The 21,293-nt window shown below is 43.1% G+C and overlaps 1 protein-coding gene across 1 annotated transcript in view; it reads left to right on the top strand.

The window, feature by feature from the left end:
• Positions 1-16,230: 16,230 nt before the first annotated feature.
• LOC124035683 (RNA-binding Raly-like protein) overlaps positions 16,231-21,293 on the top strand; it is an 80,555-nt gene continuing 75,492 nt past the window's right edge. The window contains exon 1 of the mRNA XM_046349265.1: positions 16,231-16,501. Coding sequence (XP_046205221.1) covers positions 16,462-16,501 — 40 coding nt within the window. The 5' untranslated portion in view covers positions 16,231-16,461. The remainder of the gene's footprint in view (positions 16,502-21,293) is intronic.

Raw genomic sequence — 21,293 nt, 5'->3', positions numbered from 1 at the left:
TAACGCTGCACTCCCCAGGAGTCATGTGTATCCTTTGTCCCAGGAGGAGAAGGTGGCTATGGAAACTTATATCACCGAGGTTCTGGGACAGGGGTACATTCGGCCCTCCATGTCACCTGTCTCTTCGAGTTTCTTTTTTGTGAAGAAAAAAGATGGTGGTTTACGTCCGTGTATTACCTCTCATTGCTACGGCAGTGGAATAATTTCACGGAGCGCAGTTCTTCACTAAACTGGATCCCAGGAGTGCTTATAATTTGGTGCGTATTCGGGAGGGATATGAGTGGAAAACTGCATTTAGCACTACGTCGGGCCATTATGAGTACCTCGTCATGCCATACGGTTTAAAGAATGCTCCAGCTATATTTCAATCCTTCGTGGATGAAATACTCAGAGACCTGCACGGACAGGGTGTAGTGGTGTATATTGAAGATATTTTGATCTACTCCGCTACACGCACTGCGCATGTATCTCTTGTGCGCAAGGTTCTTAGACGACTGCTGGAGCATGACCTGTATGTGAAGGCGGAGAAATGTGAGTTTTCCAAACAATCAGTTTCCTTCCTGGGTTATCGCATTTCCAGCTCTGGTTTGGTAATGGAGGGTGACCGCGTAAAGGCTGTGCGTAATTGGCCGACTCCGACCACGGTAAAGGAGGTGCAGCGGTTCTTGGGATTTGCCAATTACTACCGGAGGTTTATCCAGGGTTTTGGTCAGGTAGCTGCCCCTATTACCTCACTGCTGAAGGGGGGGGCCGGTGCGTTTGCAGTGGTCAGCAGAGGCGAACGGAGCTTTTCATAAGTTGAAGGCGATGTTTACTGAGGCGCTGGTGTTGGCACATCCGGACCCTTCTTTGGCGTTTATAGTAGAGGTGGACGCATCCGAGGCTGGGGTTGGAGCGGTGCTCTCACAGCGTTCGGGTGTGCCACCGAAGCTCCGCCCCTGTGCCTTTTTTTCGAAGAAACTCGGGCCAGCGGAGTGGAATTATGATGTGGGGGATAGGGAGTTGTTGGCTATGGTTAAGGCCCTGAAGGTGTGGAGACACTGGCTTGAGGGGGCTAAGCACCCTTTCCTTATCTGGACTGACCATCGTAAGCTGGAGTATATCCGATCAGCTAGGAGACTGAATCCTCGTCAGGCAAGGTGGGCCATGTTTTTCACTAGATTTCGTTTCACTATCTCGTATAGACCAGGTTCCCTCAACACTAAGGCTGACGCGCTGTCAAGACTCTATGACACTGAGGACAGGTCCATCGATCCTACTCCCATCATTCCGGCAGCTAAGCTGGTGGCACCAGTAGTATGGGATGTGGACGCGGACATCGAGCGGGCGCTAAGGGGGGAACCTGCGCCTCCACAGTGTCCGGAGGGTCGTAGGTACGTGCCACTGGCTGTCCGTGATCAATTGATTCGATGGGCTCATTGTCTACCCTCGTCGGGTCACCCAGGTATTTATAGGACAGTGAGAGGTCTTGAGAGGAAGTACTGGTGGCCCACTTTGAGGAGGGATGTGCGATTCTATGTTTCCTCCTGTTCAGTGTGCGCTCAGAGTAAGGCTCCTAGACACCTGCCAAGAGGTAAATTACAACCTCTTCCCGTTCCACAACAGCCGTGGACCCATCTATCGGTGGATTTTCTTACTGATCTTCCCCCCTCTTAGGGTAACACTACAATCCTGGTCGTTGTGGATCGGTTCTCTAAGTCCTGCCGTCTTATCCCATTGCCCGGACTCCCTACGGCCCTACAGACTGCGGAAGCTCTTTTCACCCATGTCTTCCGGCACTACGGGGTGCCTGAGGATATAGTTTCTGATCGGGGCCCCCAATTTATCTCCCGTGTTTGGAGGGCATTTATGGAACGTCTGGGGGTCTCGGTCAGCCTGACCTCAGGGTATCACCCGGAGAGTAATGGTCAGGTGGAGAGAGTTAACCAGGAGGTGGGTAGGTTTCTGCGGTCGTATTGCCAGGACCGGCCAGGGGAGTGGGCGAGATATATTCCCTGGGCAGAAATAGCCCAGAACTCACTAAGCCACTCCTCTACCAACATGTCACCATTTGAGTGCGTGTTGGGGTACCAGCCAGTCCTGGCACCGTGGCATCAGAGCCAGACTGAGGCTCCTGCGGTGGAGGAGTGGGTACAGCGCTCTAAGGAGACCTGGAGGGCGGTCCAAGAGTCATTACGCCAAGCGAGTATAAGGCAGAAGAAGAGCGCTGACCGTCACCGCAGTGAGGCCCCCGTGTTTGCACCTGGGGACAGGGTCTGGCTCTCGACCCGAAACCTGCCTCTCCGCTTGCCCTGCCGGAAGCTGGGTCCGCAGTGTATAGGGCCATTTAAAGTCCTGAGGAGAATAAATGAGGTTTGTTATCGATTATTACTTCCTTCGTATTATCGTTTTAACCCCTCATTTCATGTGTCTCTTCTCAGGCCGGTGGTAGCTGGTCCCATGCAGGAAGATGAGGTTCCGGAGGTTCCTCCGCCCCCTCTGGACATCGAGGGGAACCCGGCGTACAAGATACGAGCTATTCTGGACTCGAGACGCCGGGTGAGGGGCTTGCAGTACCTCGTTGACTGGGAGGGGTACGGTCTGGAGGAGAGGTGCTGGGTTCCGGTGAGGGATATTCTAGACCCATCTATGTTGAGTGAATTCCATCGCCTCCGTCCAGATCGCCCAGCGCCTCGGCCCCCGGGTCGTCCCCGAGGCCAGCGTCGGCGGTGGGGTACTGTCACGAATATTACCGAAGGTGACTCCCCTTCTTGTTCGGGTGGCGCCGGCGGTCGTCGTCGCCCGTCTACTAGCTATCGCCGATCCGTTGTTTGTGTTCTGTTCTGCTCGGCTGTCCGTTTATATTTCTGTTCATTTTGTGTTTCCACTTTTGTTCATGTTATGTTTCCAGGACATTAAAGCGTGTTGTTTTTCCCACATCTTTTGCTCTCTGCGCCTGACTCCACACCTCTTCACTCATTTACTCGTAACAACAAAACACTTCGAAATACTTTTGTAATGCAACTTTAGGTATTAGTAAACATTAATAAGCGATCAAATTGATCACGAGGCGAAGTATATTCTTTAGCTGTCCGTCTGGAAATAATGTCCGGGTAAACCAAAATATCTGGTTGGAGACCGGAAGAACTGCGCTGCCTTGCGTCTGTTTGACCAAGAAACAAATAGCAGTCAAATGACAAGACTCTAGGCAACTTTTGGAAGCTGTAAGTATTGCAACCTCAGCCCCATTAAATGTGGTTCACCTTTATCAATGGGTTCAAGTCGCGCATGGATATATTTTTCCATTTTCAGTGATCAGATTTTCCTGCACTTTTCGATGAAACGCACGTTCTGTTATAGTCACAGCCGTGATTTAACCAGTTTTATAAACGTCTGAGTGTTTTCTATCCACACATACTAATCATATGCATACACTATATTCCTGGCATGAGCAGCAGGGCGCTGAAATATTGCGCGATTTTTAACAGAATGTTCGAAAAAGTAGGGGGTAGGAGTAACAGGTTAAATAGAGGTGAAATACATTATTTTATTTTTTAAATACTTTATTAATTTATTGTTACAAATCAGCTTGGAAGGTTGCTAGCTAACTAGTCTGCCAGTGTTAGCCCTACTAGCTTAGCACTGGGTGAGTCAGCCAGTTGCTATCTACACCTAGCTTATAGCTACATTAAAGTAAAGTTTTGAAATTAAATTAATGCCATCTAACCAGTTATAAAATAATGTTACCAGTATATATAGTTATCTTAGCCAGCAAACCAGCCAGCTAAAGATAGTTATTTTAGCCTGCTAGTTAGCCTAGCCAGCTAACTAGGCTAGATAGCCAACCACCACGGTCGATATTGCTAAGTAGTTAGCCAGAGAACAACCACAGATGGGGTTAGCTATAAATATATTGAAACTAGCACAGGCAGGAACCCACAGAACACAACAAAAAAGTCAGCAGATATAAAGTACAGAGGGACTTCAGAAGGAGCATCTGCTAGCTGATCCAATAGCAATATTATTTACCCGGTTTATCTCTGTCACTGCTGACACTCACAATGTACTGGTAGGTCTGTAGGATATAGAGGTTACAGGCTTCACATTCGTGATCGGCACAGCACCTGGTTTCAGTCAGAGTCTAATTCCGAATCCTGCCTTCCACTGGTTATACTAAGCCATTGAAAGTCCTCCGGGGTGAAATGAGCATCGCATACAGTAGATGTGTGCATGGTTCCCATACTCCAATCTGCTCGTTTCAACCGGACAAACCATTCTGACTTCAAAGCTTGCTACTCGTTTTTGGGCCACAAATAAGTAGTAACCCAGTCCTTGTGGATATAACTGCACTATGTGGGTATTGCTGCACTAGTTACAAACAACAAAACTACTACAACACTCACTCGCTCGGCTTCCACTATCAAATGCACAGGAGAGAAAGTTGCAGTTTTTCCGCATTCATTTATATGGTTTCTTCTTTGTGGATGTACATTGTAGTTCACCAGCGCCAACACTTGGTTTGGAATGTAATTACATGCTAGCATGGCTAGTAGAGAACATTAGCCAGCTGGGATTAGCTAGTGAGCAACGGTTCTTCATATGACTTTGAGAATTAGTTCTTTGTGGGTAGTTCCAACAATATCTACTACAAACTATGTTTGTAGTTATAGGTAACTATATACAGTGCCTTGCGAAAGTATTCGGCCCCCTTGAACTTTGCGACCTTTTGCCACATTTCAGGCTTCAAACATAAAGATATAAAACTGTATTTTTTTGTGAAGAATCAACAACAAGTGGGACACAATCATGAAGTGGAACGACATTTATTGGATATTTCAAACTTTTTTAACAAATCAAAAACTGAAAAATTGGGCGTGCAACATTATTCAGCCCCTTTACTTTCAGTGCAGCAAACTCTCTACAGAAGTTCAGTGAGGATCTCTGAATGATCCAATGTTGACCTAAATGACTAATGATGATAAATACAATCCACCTGTGTGTAATCAAGTCTCCGTATAAATGCACCTGCACTGTGATAGTCTCAGAGGTCCGTTAAAAGCGCAGAGAGCATCATGAAGAACAAGGAACACACCAGGCAGGTCCGAGATACTGCTGTGAAGAAGTTTAAAGCCGGATTTGGATACAAAAAGATTTCCCACGCTTTAAACATCCTAAGGAGCACTGTGCAAGCGATAATATTGAAATGGAAGGAGTATCAGACCACTGCAAATCTTAAGATAAGATAATACTTTGTAGCACCACCTTTTGCTGTGATTACAGATGTAAGTCGCTTGGGGTATGTCTCTATCAGTTTTGCACATCGAGAGACTGACATTTTTTCCCATTCCTCCTTGCAAAACAGCTCGACCTCAGTGAGGTTGGATGGAGAGCATTTGTGAACAGCAGTTTTCAGTTCTTTCCACAGATTCTCGATTGGATTCAGGTCTGGACTTTGACTTGGCCATTCTAACAGCTGGATATGTTTATTTTTGAACCATTCCATTGTAGATTTTGCTTTATGTTTTGGATCATTGTCTTGTTGGAAGACAAATCTCCGTCCCAGTCTCAGGTCTTTTGCAGACTCCATCAGGGTTTCTTCCAGAATGGTCCTGTATTTGGCTCCATCCATCTTCCCATCAATTTTAACCATCTTCCCTGTCCCTGCTGAAGAAAAGCAGGCCCAAACCATGATGCTGCCACCACCATGTTTGACAGTGGGGATGGTGTGTTCAGGGTGATGGGCTGTGTAACGTTTTGCATTGTTGCCAAAAAGTTCAATTTTGGATTCATCTGACCAGAGCACCTTCTTCCACATGTTTGATGTGTCTCCCAGGTGGCTTGTGGCAAACTTTAAACAACACTTTTTATGGATATCTTTAAGAGATGGCTTTCTTCTTGCCACTCTTCCATAAAGGCCAGATTTGTGCAATATACGACTGATTGTTGTCCTATGGACAGAGTCTCCCACCTCAGCTGTAGATCTCTGCAGTTCATCCAGAGTGATCATGGGCCTCTTGGCTGCATCTCTAATCAGTCTTCTCCTTGTATGAGCTGAAAGTTTAGAGGGACGGCCAGGTCTTGGTAGATTTGCAGTGGTCTGATACTCCTTCCATTTCAATATTATCGCTTGCACAGTGCTCCTTGGGATGTTTAAAGCGTGGGAAATCGTTTTGTATCCAAATCCAGCTTTAAACTTCTTCACAACAGTATCTCGGACCTGCCTGGTGTGTTCCTTGTTCTTCATGATGCTCTCTGCGCTTTTAACGGACCTCCGAGACTATCACAGTGCAGGTGCATTTATACGGAGACTTGATTACACACAGGTGGATTGTATTTATCATCATTAGTCATTTAGGTCAACATTGGATCATTCAGAGATCCTCACTGAACTTCTGGAGAGAGTTTGCTGCACTGAAAGTAAAGGGGCTGAATAATTTTGCACGCCCAATTTGTCAGTTCTTGATTTGTTAAAAAAGTTTGAAATATCCAATAAATGTCGTTCCACTTCATGATTGTGTCCCACTTGTTGTTGATTCTTCACAAAAAAATACAGTTTTATATCTTTATGTTTGAAGCCTTAAATGTGGCAAAAGGTTGCAAAGTTCAAGGGGGCCGAATACTTTCGCAAGGCACTGTAGATTGTGACTACAACTAAGTTACTAAGTCTTTGACCAAACTGTGTTGTTACGTTGGTGAGTAAAAACTCATGCTTCCTACACTTTAATACCTGTGTGTCTGTGTGTGTTTACCACTTCCCTCCCAAACCACAACCCCAAGTCATGAGCAAACAAACCCAACTGTTATCATACGGATCAGTAGAAATCAGAGGTTTTCTTACAGCTTTACAAAGTGTTATTAAGTGTTGACATCAACAGCCTCTCTGCCTAAAGCCAGTCTACTCTGTGTTGACTTTTTAATAGCCTAATTAAATACCTAGATGAAAGCCTCTACCCTGGGACCATGAGCGCTACATTCTACAGGCCTGTATACACAACAGTACACTAAACAAAGGAACAACTATTAACGATGCTGATGGTTACAGATGGATTCAGTTGATTTTGGTGTTAATGGTTATGATGATTGTAAACACAGGCCTAAGTAATAGTAATGATGCAGGGAGCCACAGCAGAAGTATTTATCCTAGGCTCAGCCTCCATGGATTGATTTATACAGTGTGTGTGTGTGTGTGTGTGTGTGTGTGTGTGTGTGTGTGTGTGTGTGTGTGTGTGTGTGTGTGTGTGTGTGTGTGTGTGTGTGTGTGTGTGTGTGTGTGTGTGTGTGTGTGTGTGTGTGTGTGTGTGTGTGTGTGTGTGTGTGTGTGTGTGTGTGTGTGTGTGTGTGTGTGCGTGTGTGCGTGTGTGTGCGTGTGTGTGTTTGTGCACGTGTGCAAGATTTCTTGCCTATATCTGCATGGATGCATGTACATATAGTGCCTTCAGAAGGTATTTACACCCCTTGACTTTTTCCATATTTTGTTGTGTTACAAATTGGGATTAGAATGGATTTAATTGTGTATTTTTTTTCAATGATCTACACAAAATACTCTGTAATGTCAAAGTGGAAGAACAATTATATATATATTTTTTAAGATGAATGAAACTGAAACACTAATATATCTTAATTAGATAAGTATTCAACCTCCTCAGTCAATACATGTAAGAATGACCTTTGACAGCGATTACAGCTGTGAGTCTTTTTGTGTAAGTCTCTAAGAGCTTTGCACATCTCGATTGTACAATATTTGCCTATTGTTTTTTAAAATTCTTCAAGGTCTGTCAAGTTGGTTGTTGATCATTGCTAGACAGTCTTGCCATATATTTTCAAGATTTTAAGTCAAAACTGTAACTAGGCCACGCAGGAACATTCAATGTCGTCTTGGTAAGCAACTCCGGTGTATATTTGATCTTGTGTTTTAGGTTATTGTCCAACTGGTTGTCCTAGTGGTACTCAGTGATGTGTTGTGTTATATTTGCCCTGAACATAATGCTTTGCATTCAGGATAAAAGTGTATGTCTTTGCCACATTTTTTGCAGTATTGCTTTAGTGCCTTATTGCAAACAGGATGCATGTTTTGGAATATTTTTTATTCTGTACATCCTCAGTTTTCTCCTATCACAGCCATTAAACTCTGTAACTGTTTTAATGTCACCATTGGCCTCATGCTGAAATCCCTGAGCGGTTTCCTTCCACTCCGGCAACTGAGTTAAGAAGGACACCTGTATCTTTGTAGTAACTGGGTGAATTGATACACCAAGTCTAATTAATAACCTCACCATGCTCAAAGGGATATTTAATGTCAGTGCGTCTGCCTTCTTATTCTGGGAACCTGGTCTGTAGGACAGGGTAAACACAAAATGTGCAAAGAACATGGCCCACCTTGCCTGACGAGGATTCAGTCTCCTCGCTGCCCGGATGTACTCCAGGTTGCGGTGGTCAGTTCAGATGAGGAAAGGGTATTTAGCCCCCTCAAGCCAAGGTCTCTACTCTTTCAATGCCTTAACCACAGCCAACAACTCCCAGTCCGTAACATCATAGTTACGCTCCGCTGGGTTGAACTTCTTCGAGAAGAAAGCACAGGGGCGGAGTATCGATGGCGTGCCAGAGCGCTGTGAGAGCACGGCTCCTATCCCAGCCTCGGATGCGTCCACCTCCACTATGAATGCCAAAGAGGGATCCGGATGGGCCAGCACAGGAGCCGAAGTAAACAGATCTCTTAGCTGCCCAAAAGCCCTGTCCGCCTCAGCTGACCACTGCAACCTTACAGGACCCCCTTTCAGCAGTGCGGTAATGGGTGCAGCCACCTGGCCAAAACCCCAGATAAATCTCCGGTAGTAATTGGCAAACCCTAAAAATCGCTGCACCTCCTTAACCGTGGTGAGTGTTGGTCAATTACACACGGCTGCAATGCGGTCACTCTCCATCTCCACCCCTGATGTGGAAATGCGATACCCTAGGAAGGAGACGGCCTGCTGAAAGAACAGGAATTTCTCAGCCTTGACATGCTCCATCAGTCGTCCAAGTACCTTGTGCACCAAGGACACATGCTCGGCGCGTGTAGCGGAGTAAATCAGAATGTCATGATATACACCACTACACCCTGCCCGTGCAGGTCCCTGAAAATCTTGTCTACAAAGGATTGGAAGACTGATGGAGCATTCATCAACCCGTACGGCATGACGAAGTACTCATAATGCCCTGTGGTGGTACTGAACGCTGTCTTCCACTCGTTTCCCTCCCTGATACGCACCAGTTATAATTCTACATTAAATGTATACATAATTTAGTCATTATTCATAAAAAATCTCATAACAATCCACACTTTGACTAAATATTATACACACAAGCACATCTATTTTTATTAGATAACAATCCACACTTTGATTAAATATTAAAAATCACACCTATTTTTATTAGAAATATCTATTGTTATCCAAAATCAAACTAACAGCTACCAATATATGTAATTACATTGACTGTTCTAGGCCTAAATCAGAATCATAACTCTTCTTATCAGGATTTTTGTTATAATCTTCATCAAAGAAACAGTCTAAACATCAAAACAAGGAAACCTAAACATCAAAAATGGTCTCATCAAACGTAGGCTCCTCGTAATGAAAAGACACAGAGCCTTCTCCTAGGCCTGGAAGTCTGTATTCTTCATCCCACTGGTCAGAGCTCGGAATCGGTCCGTATCTCACCATCTATTTCGTCATCGATTTCTTCAGAGTCCTAGAAATGAGAAGCTTTCTTACAACATCCGCACAAAACTAACACAGTCACACAGGTGAAGGTTGTGCAAAACACAGTGATCATGAAATGTTGTCATTTCCCAGACACACTATCAAACCTATTTGTTAGAGCATTATCTACTCCAGTTCTCTGCCAGGGCCTTGGTCACTGATCCGTCTGGAGTTGTGTCATCGGGGATGAAATTACAACATTCTGCTCCGAACCTCATACACCCCCCAACCTTTTCAGCCAGTAACATATCCAAGGCTATTCTATTCTGTTATCCCATCAACCTAGTTGCAGCTGTTATCACCAGAAGATGCTTGATTCCAATCCAGAACCAATCAGGTAACCCCCTTGGAACTCCAATGCTATCAATGTAAACTCTAGGGTCAAAAGATCCTGACGGAGCACTCTGTTATGCAGGTGAATGAGGACCCAAAAGCGACTTGGCGAAAACAGAGTTTTTAATCCAGTAAAGATACTTTACAAAACAAAAGGCATAATACTACTCGTAAAGACGAGAACAGACTGGAGACTTGATCAAGAACTGCAGGTTGCCTCGGGAAGGCACTTGAACCTAGCAGACTCAGACACCTGCTCACCACGCAGCATCTGAGGGAAACACGACACGACAGGGCAATACATAGACACAGCACGGTGAATTATAGACACGGATCCGACAGGGCAGGAACGGAAAACAAGGAGAGAAATAGGGACTCTAATCAGGGAAAAGGATCGGGAACAGGTGTGGGAAGACTAAATGATTGATTAGGGGAATAGGAACAGCTGGGAGCAGGAACGGAACGATAGAGAGAAGAGAGAGCGAGAGAGTGAGAGAGGGAGGGGGAGAGAGAGGGATAGAAAGAGGGAAAGAACCTAATAAGACCAGCAGAGGGAAACGAATAGAAGGGGAAGCACAGGGACAAGACATGATAATCAATGACAAAACATGACACACTCCTTCTCTCTCTTCTACCTGGCTCTGGGTAAGGGTGAAGGGCATGCCTAACTGCACTAGTGCACAACTACCGGTCCAATTGGTGGGCAGGTTAGGCCAAAGCTTCATACCTCCACACTTTAAGCCTTTTCATCTGCCCATCAAGTCCCTCATTGTCTTGTCGGTTGTAACATTCTCTGTCCTATTGCATGTTCTTACTGCCCCATATGTCCCATCCGTGTGTGATGTAGCGAGCCATACAATAATAATGTCCTCCTGTAACTGTGAAATGGGGAATCTGGATCTCCTGGGTACATGGGGATATAGATAAAGCAGATCAATGCAACTGTCATTGTCTGGCTTCCCTGCCTTCATGAACACTTTACCATTCAGGACATTCCCCTCAGTGAATCAATTCCATCAGATGGAAAGGGAATGGTTATCAACTGAGGTATTGCTGTGGCGTAGGCCTAACATTCTTCTTTCGCTACTGATCTGGCTGTATACTGAATCCATTCTAACCATAGGTTAGATTCCCAATAACCCGTTTCCACCTCAATCACTTCCTTCAGATCTTTTGTCTGCACTATCCGCACCGGTCCTTGGCTCTGGACGACTCTGCTGTCAGTACCTGTTTTGTCTGGGACCCGGAATGGCACTAGAGTGTTAACTGAAACCTTTACCTTCACTACACTCCCTGTTTATCCAGATAAAGTGATCTTTTATGCTGTGTCCTATCCTAGGCCCCCCTAGGCCCTGTCCTATCCTAGATCACAACTTTACCCATCCCCCCTTTGATACCTGGCTCTGCCCAGGTAACAACCTTGCCGAATCTCTAAACAATGACTTAGGTAAGATTAGTAAATTATCCTTATGTCTGACATTATCATGTAGGAGCGCCCCTTTCATTCTCCACATGTCCAATTCTCTCTTGAGTGTCCGTTCATGTCTATCCTGTATCAATTCTTTGTCACTCCTATCTAGCTCATTTCCTGGCCCCCCTTCTCCACCTTCTCCTCTCTGCTCTTAAACCTTCAAGGTCTCAGCAGTTCAGGGGAGGGTGCCTCCGTCTGCCTTTTCCCCTATCTGTCTGTCGCTCTTTCTCATAACAGTCAGTAACAACTATGTGTTGTTTCCAAATATTAACTAAGTGTCTCACTGTTTGGCTTTATCTGAACTCGTGGATTTTTTGAAAAAACATGTCTTTGGTGGTAATTTCTAAATCCTTACATAGGTTAATGAAGGTTATTTCGATCCTATCAATAATCCTGAATCACCACAGATATCATATATCCCTGTCCATTTAAATAAAAATCTTCTAATGATCAAATGAAGCCAAAACGAATGCTAGCCATATCATATCCTTTCTACAGAAAATGAAATCTCTCCTTCAGGAGTCCACTGTATTTTATCTAACAATAACATCAATAATTTAATATATGTTGCATAGTGTGGGATACAGTATCTATAGTAATTTACCATCCCTAAGAACTGCAACTTATTTATTTTCATTAATAATTTTAAGGCTTATAAAATCACTATTTTTCTATCTCAATGTATTTTCCTGCCCCATTGGCTTAAAGTATGTCCTGTCCAAACCTCAAAAGGACCATATCTTCCCTATTTATTATCGATTATAAATAGGATTTCTGTTTCTGTTGTAATACCAAATCAATAGTAGCCAGTTCGAAACCTTCACAGTCAGTGTTTACAACAGAATCCTGAACCTCTTCCTCTTCCTCACTAGAGTTTATTCCTCCGCTCCCCATAATTTGTCCTGCCTCACTTCCACTTTCTCCTCTGTGTTTCAAACTACAATTATGTCAAAGAGATATAAACTCCATCATAATTACGTTACCTTAAAACCAGTATCACAAATTCATTATCCGAATGGCCCTCCCCTGAGGCTGATCAGACCACAAGGGAAATCCATGATAAAGGTCAAAGGCTATACTACCCTTTTACAGTCTTGTTCCATACTATATTAGACATATTAACCCTTTGCGTATTTTCATTTTGGGCTAAAAAAACGTACGCATTTGAAACTGCCTATTTCTCAGCCCCAGAAATGAGAATATTGTCAGATTAGGATAGAAAACACTCAAAAGTTTCCAAAACTGTCAAAATATTGTCTGTGAGTATAACAGAATTGATATTGCAGGTGAAAACCTGAGGAAAATTCTATCAGGAAGTGCCTCTTATTTTGAAACCTCTCTGTTCCTATGCATGCCTAATCTCAATTTAAATGGATATCAACCAGATTCCTTTTTCTCTGTCTTCCCTAAGGTGTCAACAGTCTTTAGACATAGTTTCAGGCTTTTATTTTGAAAAATGAGCAAGAAAGATCACATTGCGTAAGTGGATAGGTGGGGGCTCTCAGAGTGAGTTTTGCGCAACAGAGTAAAGCGGCCATTGTTTCTCCCTGTCCTATTGAAAAACCTACACTCCCGGTTGATATATTATCGAATATATATTTTAAAAACAACCTGAGGATTGATTATAAAAAAACATTTGACATGTTTCTGTGGACATTATGGATATTATTTGGAATTTTCGTCTGCGTTGTCATGACCGCTCTTTCCTGTGGATTTCTGAACATAACGCGACAAACAAACAGAGGTATTTTGTATATAAAAAAAATATTTATGGAACAAAAGGAACATTTGTTGTGTAACTGGGAGTCTCGTGAGTGAAAACATCCGAAGATCATCAAAGGTAAACGATTAATTTGATTGCTTTTCTGATTTTCGTGACCTGATGCTAAGTGTAGTTAATGTTTTGTCATGCGATCGATAAACTTACACAAACGCTTGGATTGCTTATGCGGTAAAACATCATTTCAAAATCTGAGATGACGGGTGGATTAACAAAAGGCTAAGATGTGTTTTGCAATACTGCACTTGTGATTTCATGAATATGAATATTTTTAGTAATATTATTTGACCGGGGCGCTATACTATTCAGCAGTTGCTGATGACAATTATCCCGCTTAAGGGATGGGTAGCGTCAAGAAGTTAAAGAACACTTTATCTAAAGAATTCACGTGTTTAATTAAAACTCAGGAAACAAAACTTCTAATATTTCCTATGTGAGTGTACCCCTTTAAGATATCATGTCTCTTGGAAAATGGAAATGTACTCCCTCCAATCATTAGCTTTAAATTTCCTCAATGTTTCATGTAACTTATTCAGTCTTTCTCTAAATAGTCTCCCCAAAATGCTTGATAGGAATACCCTGCCATTAGTATACCTTAACTTCCTGTTAAATTTCACTGGTGTTACCTGAACAATCAAACCAAAATCAATAACGGGGAACTATTACAAAACTTTTACGATACATCTATTCAGACCTGCCTCTCTTATAGCCAAATGTAGCACAGTGAGCGCCACCAACCAGTGATGCCCACCGAGCAATTTTGTTGCTAAATTTAGCATCGTTTCAGACTACCCCGACAAATTTAGCTACTTTTAAAAATGTGTTTGGAACTTTTAGCAACTTTTGAAACGTGACTCAAAGCTATAATAATAAGGGGCCAGGTCTTTAATTTACGGGTCAACGACCCGCCCGTGCACGGTTTTCGGCGTGCTATCTTCGGACGACAGGGACAGATTTTAGAAATCCGCTCGAAGGACCTAATTGTTCAGTAATTTTGCAATCAATGTTCATAAATTCCAATTATCTTTATCTGTCTGATACCCAGAGGTTGTACATTTCTGGTCTTAAATAAAACAGACAGAATTCCCAGCTCACAATTGATCAGATCCAGGTTTATTTGCGAGAGCTCTGCCGTACATACACAAATATGTTCCTTTTATTAACATTCTAACCTATGAGTCTCACCACAGTTTATAACCACTCAGCTGACAGTTCCAGTCTCCAGATACTAGAGCTCTGGAGGGGCTCTCTCTGTCCTATCTTATCTCTCCAGAGTTACAGCCAGGTCGGTTCAAACATAGGTTAATGCTACCCTTCATTCTCTTTCTACACCCACAAACATTCCTTTCTTCCTAGATCTATGCTATATAACCCCTTCCTAATGAACAAACATTATTTAACACTACTAGACAGACAGGTTGGAATTCTGTTAGTTATAATTCTACGTTAAATGTATACATCATTTAGTCATTATTTATAAAAAATAACATGAAACAATTACACACAAACATGATAGGAAACAGAGGCCTAAATACATGTAGAATGATTGGGGAATGAAAACCAGGTGTGTATGGGACAAGACAAAACAAATGGATATCTGAAAAATGGAGCGGTGATGGCTAGAAAGCCGGTGATGTCCATCGCTGAACGTCGCCCGAACAAGGAGAGGAGCCGACTTCGGCGGAAGTCGTGACAATCACTCCAGTGTTAATTTGCTAAATTGTAATTACTTCACTACTGTTGGCCTATTTATTTATTGCCTTACCTCCTTACTCCATTTGCAGACACTGTATATAGATTTATATATAGATTGTGTTATTGACTGTACTTTTGTTGATCCCATGTGTAACTCTGTGTTGTTGTTTTTTTGTCGCACTGCTTTGCTTTATCTTGGTCAGGTCGCAGTTGTAAATGAGAACTTGTTCACAACTGGCCTATCTGGTTAAATAAATGTGAAATATTTTATTTATTTTATTAAATTGACGTGTTTCTGTTGTTGAGTAAATGACTGGTTAATCAAGTGGAGGGAAACAAACACCAGAGGTCTGCTATACCTGTCTGTAATATCTCCTCACCCTAATCACATTGCACTCGAGGGACACTGCCTGTGTTTATACTGTGTGTGTGAGAGTCTGTGTTCAGCATTTGATTGTGTGCATGTGTGTGTGTGTCTTAGCCTCAGTAGAATGACTCTGTCTTAGATAAGGCTTAATTAATGTTGCATTCTCCACAACAGGGAGGTGAGTCCCCCCCTCTCTCTCTCTATCTCTCCCTCTCCCCCTCTCTCTCTATCACTCTCTCTCCCCGCCCTCTCTTCCTCCCTCTTTCCCCTCGTACTCAAGGATCTCCACTGTTAACTCATCCAGTTGTCACCCACAAGACCCACTGTGTGTTTGGTGCATGTGCGTGCCTGTGTATAATGCCATCCCTGTGTGATATGAGGTCAGTGGTGAGCTCCTCTCGTCATCTCTGTATTTGGCTCTGCTGTGTCCTCAGATTCATGCTCCTCTCTTAGACGCCTGCCCTCCCCTGTCCCCCCTTCACTCCCTTAGCCCCCGGCTGTGGATAGAGTTACCCTCTCTTCACCACATCCTACACACACACACACACACACACACACACACACACACACACACACACACACACACACACACACACACACACACACACACACACACACACACACACACACACACACACACACACACACACACACACACACACACACACACACACACACACACTTCTTGGCAGCTCTCTTTTTGCCTGGGCAGACTCTATAAGCCCTGAGCCCCAGCCAGGCTCTTGTTGCTGTGAAAAATAAATTGACACACTCACACTAACCCTCCCCCCCTGCCTGCTGGAGCTAATGGGCTAACCCAGTGCTTCCTCTCTCCACCCCCGCTGCAGAGGGACAGATGGTACATACTGTTGGTGCTGCTCTAACTGCTCTGTCATTGATTCAGTAGTAACACAGTCGTCAGTCCACAGCCTGCCTGCCTGCAGAGAGCGAGCCAAAACAGGAAGAGAGAAAGAGAGGACACAAGGAGAGAAGAAAAGAGAGTGATTGTGAGAGAGAGAAGCAGGGAAAGCGTCCAGCCATCTTTCTGTCTCCAGTCTGAAAGCCACAGACGCCCTCTTTGTTTGGCGTCCCTGATATGACCCTGTTCAAAAGTGAGCACCACCGCAGCCCACGATGTGAGTATGCCAGGCTATAGATACCACTCTATGTGTGTCTGTGTCTGTATGTTTCAGTGTGTATGTATGCATCTCCTACTCAATCTCTCTCTGCTTATACCTCCCTTCTACCTCCCTCCCTGTTTTCGTCTCTCCCCGTCTATCCCTTTCTCCACCCCCCTTTTTCTACTTTTCACTCCCCTTTCTTTCACATCTCTTTTCTCCTTCCTCTCTACTTTCTCTTGGTTTCTCTCCCACTGTCTCTCTATTCCCTAAATCCCTCCGTCCTTATTTCCCCTCTCCTTACTCTATCCCCCTTTCTCTCTCCCTCTGGTATTTCCTCATGCCGACCCATACGCCTGGCCAGGGATAACCCTGTCTAATGGAACGAGAGACAGAAAAAGAGAGAGAGAAGGAGAGAGAGGAGTGAGTGAGGTAGTGAAAGGATCCCGAGTTGAGGTGACAGGAACTCGACTGTTTACTCTCCAAACACAGCTGAGCTTAGCCAAGGACTGGAGAGGTGTGTTTGAGAGGACGTGGGCGTGATGAGAGCGTGTTATGGGTCTGTCATTTATCTGGGTGCGGGTGCTTGCGAGAGACAGAGATAGACAGAGAGGTAGAAAGAGATCACTTATGTGTGTCCACATACATGGTATAATAATATGAGCATGGGTACATGAGATTGCATTATGACAGATGTCCGCAACTGTGATAGTGTGTTGGCCAACAGAGTGGTGTTGGATTTAGACTCTCTGAGGCTGTGTGCTTGACAGGCTCTCCTGCAGTGCTAGACTGTGTGAATCGATCCTGTGGTTCAGCCAAGACTAGAGCAGCCCAGTAGGAAGAATAAGGGCACAGGGTCAGCTCTCTCTCACTGGAGCAGAGAGGACAGAGTGAGAGTCTTCAGGACGCGATGGCTAGAGCTGAACCTTCTACCCAGCAGAGCCGTCACTAGGGTTGTCAATAACTGTGGAGAGTGGAATTACATCGGTGCACAGGGAAAGATGCTATTTCTATTGCACGTCTTAGTAACTGCATGCGTATATGTAAAAAGAGAGAAAGGGCAAGGGGGGAGAAGACATTATTAAAAGCCCACTGCAGTCAAAAACATGATTTACCTGTGTTTTATCCAGAAAATGATGTCATGGCTTTAGAAGTGTCTGATAGGCTAATTGACATAATTTGAGTCAATTGGAGGTGTAGCTGTGGATGTATTTCAAGACCTACCTTCAAACCCTGTGCCTCTTTACTTGACATCATGGGAAAATCAAAAGAAATCAGCCAAGACCTCAAATTTTTTTTGTAAACCTCCACAAGTCTGGTTCATCCTTGGGAGCAATTTCCAAACGCCTGATAGTACCACATTCATCTGTACAAACAATAATACACAGGTACAAACACCATGGGACCACGCAGCCGTCATACCACTCAGGAAAGAGACGCGTTCTGTCTCCTATAGATGGACGTACTTTGGTGTGAAAATTGCAAATCAATCCCATAACAACAGCAAAGGACCATTTTTTATTTAACTAAATCAGTGAAGAACAAATTCTTATTTTCAATAACAACCTAGGAACAGTGGGTTTAACTGCCTTGTTCCGGGGCAAAGTGACAGATTTTTACCTTGTCAGCTTGGGGATTCAATCTAGCAACCTTCCAGTTACTAGTCCAACGCTCTAACCACTAGATGAAGATGCTGGAGGAAACAAATACAGAAGTATCTATATCCACAGTAAAACGAGTCCTATATCGACATAACCTGAAAGGCCGCTCAGCAAGGAAAATGCCACTGCTCCAAAACCGCCATAAAAAAGCCAGACTACGGATTGCAACTCCACATGGGGACGAAGATCATACTTTTTGGAGAAATGTCATCTGTTCTGATGAAACAAAAATATAACTGTTTGGCCATAATGACCATCATTATGTTTGGAGGAAAAACTGGGAGGCTTACAAGCTTAAGAACACCATCCCAACCGTGAAGCACGGGGGTGGCAACATCATGTTAAACAATTTAAATGCAATGCTACCAAATACTAATTGTAAACTTCTGACCCACTGGGAATGTGATGAAAGAAATAAAAGCTGAAATAAATCAATTTCTCTACTATTATTCTGACATTTCACATTCTTAAAATAAAGTGGTGATCCTAACTGTTATAAAACATGGACTTTTAACTAGGATTAAATGTCAGGAATTGTGACAAGCTGAGTTTAAATGTATTTGGCTAAGGTGTATGTAAACTTCCGACATCAACTGTATATATTTCCACACTATGATGTTGGAATGATATTGTGCAATTGTTAAAAATGATGATAATGCCATTTTAGTGTAAGAGCTGTTTGAAAAGACAGCCTGCAATTTCAGCCTGTTTATGTGGGATGGAGTTTTGGCCTTCCATGGTGACATCACGATGTGGTAAATTAGTTAATAGACCAATAAAAAAGAGAATTCCAAACCTCTCTGCCAATAACAGCTAATTGTCAGTTTTCCCTTCCCCACTCAGACCATTCCCAGACAGTCCTAGAAAGATTATTGCTTGAGAAATTGCCCTTTGCTAAGAAGCTATCTTTCTTTTTCACCATTTTAATTGAAAACCATCACAGTAACCAGGTTTCCATCTAACCATTTCATGCAGATGAATAAATTCACAACAGGGATTATGGAAACAGCTCATTTCTGTGTAAAACTTCCAATGTCAACAAAACAAAATACGCTAGACAACGTGGGATATTTTTTGTTGTCTTTGATATAGATTATGGACAGTTGCAGTGGAAAAGCTTTTATGCGCACATATTGACAGAAAAGCCATAATGTCTCAGTAAACGTGCAGTCACGTGATGATGTTGTCGCCTACTACCACCACGACATGGAAAACAATGCAGTTTATAGGCAGATGAAATAATGAACATCAGAACTTCTTTCAGAACTTCGTAACTTATGGTGGTGAAGTGCCCTGATGAGCTTCGTGCAAATTTCCAAGAGATATTGAGGATAGGCTATCATTTAAATGATGCTGATGTCATGATGATCGGTGCTTGGCTGACAATTCTAAAAATAAAAAAGGATCTTGCTTTTATCCATATCATCATTTTACCTACTCTGTCAAATTTATCAGCTAACTTTTGTCCATAGAGCCTTCACCAAAACCAGATTGAGCAAGTATGCTATTTATCGCAACAGGTTTTGTGACAAAACCATATGTAGTGTTAAAAATGCAATGGAAACACATTCAACTAGTTTTTTATTCAGGACATGAAAACTTAGGGCTCGATTCAATCAGGTCCGCTTTTTAAAAAATACAGTTGAAGTCGGAAGCTAACATACACTTAGGTTGGAGTCATTAAAACTCGTGTTTCAACCACTCCACAATTTTTTTGTCAACGAACTATATTTTTGGCAATTCGGTTAATATGCATGAAACAAGTAATATTTCCAACAATTGTTTACAGACAGATTATTTCACTTATAATTCACTGTATCACAATTTCTTTCATTACATTCCCGGTAGGTCAGAAGTGAACATACACTCAATTAGTATTTGGTAGCATTACCTTTAAATTGTTTAACTTGGGTCAAACATTTTGGGAAGCCTTCCACAAGCTTCCCAAATTATGTTGGGTGGATTTTTGCCTATTCCTCTTGACAGAGCTGGTGTAACTGAGTCAGGTTTGTAGGCCTCCTTGCTCGCACACACTTTTTCAGTTCTGCCAACACATTTCTATAGGATTGACGTCAGGGCTTTGTGATGGCCACTCCAATACCTTGACTTTCTTGTCCTTAAGCCATTTTGCCACAACTTTGGAAGTATGCTTGAGGTCATTGTCCATTTGGAAGACCCATTTGCGACCAACTTGCTGACTGACGTCTTGAGATGTTGCTTCAATATATCCACATAATTTTCCATCCCTCATGATGCCATCTATTTTTGTTTCATCAGACCAGAGGACATTTCCCCATGTGCAGTTGCAAACCGTAGTCTGGCTTTATTATGGCGGTTTTGGAGCAGTGACTTCTTCTTTGCTGAGCGGACTTTTAGGTTATGTCGATATCGGACTCGTTTTACTGTGGATATACATACTTTTGTACTTGTTTCCTCCAGCATCTTCACAACGTACTTTGCTGTTGTTATGGGATTGATTTGCACTTTTCACACCAAAGTACGTTCCTCTCTAGGAGACAGAACGCGTCTCCTTCCTGAGCGGTAATGATGGCTGCGTGGCCCAATGGTGTTTATACTTGCGTACTATTGTTTGTACAGATGAACGTGGTACCTTCAGGCATTTGGAAATTGCTCCCAAGAATGAACCAGACTTGTAGAGGTCTACAAATTTGTCTTGGCTGATTTCTTTTGATTTTCCCATGATGTCAAGCAAAGAGGCACTGAGTTTGAAGGTAGGCCTTGATATGCATCCACAGGTACACCTAAAATGGACTCAAATGATGTCAATTAGCCTATCAGAAGCTTCTAAAACTATGACATCATTTTATGAAATATTCCAAGCTGTTTAAAGGCACAGTCAACTTAGAGTCTGTGAACTTCTGATCCACTGGAATTGTGATACAGTGAATTATAAGTGAAATAATCTGTCTGTAAACAATTGTTGGAAAAATTACTTGAGACTGGTGTTTTGCGCGTACTATTTAATGAAGCTGACAGTTCAGGACTTGTGAGGCGTCTCTTTCTCAAACTAGACACTCTAATGTACTTGTCCTCTTGCTCAGTTGTGCACGGGGGCCTCCCACTCCTCTTTCTATTCTGGTTAGAGCCATTTTGCGCTGTTCTGTGAAGGGAATTGTACACAGCATTGT

The sequence above is a fragment of the Oncorhynchus gorbuscha genome, linkage group LG05 (genome assembly GCF_021184085.1).
Source record: "Oncorhynchus gorbuscha isolate QuinsamMale2020 ecotype Even-year linkage group LG05, OgorEven_v1.0, whole genome shotgun sequence".
Classification (NCBI taxonomy): domain Eukaryota; kingdom Metazoa; phylum Chordata; class Actinopteri; order Salmoniformes; family Salmonidae; genus Oncorhynchus; species Oncorhynchus gorbuscha.
This window is presented reverse-complemented; position numbering and strand designations above follow the sequence as displayed.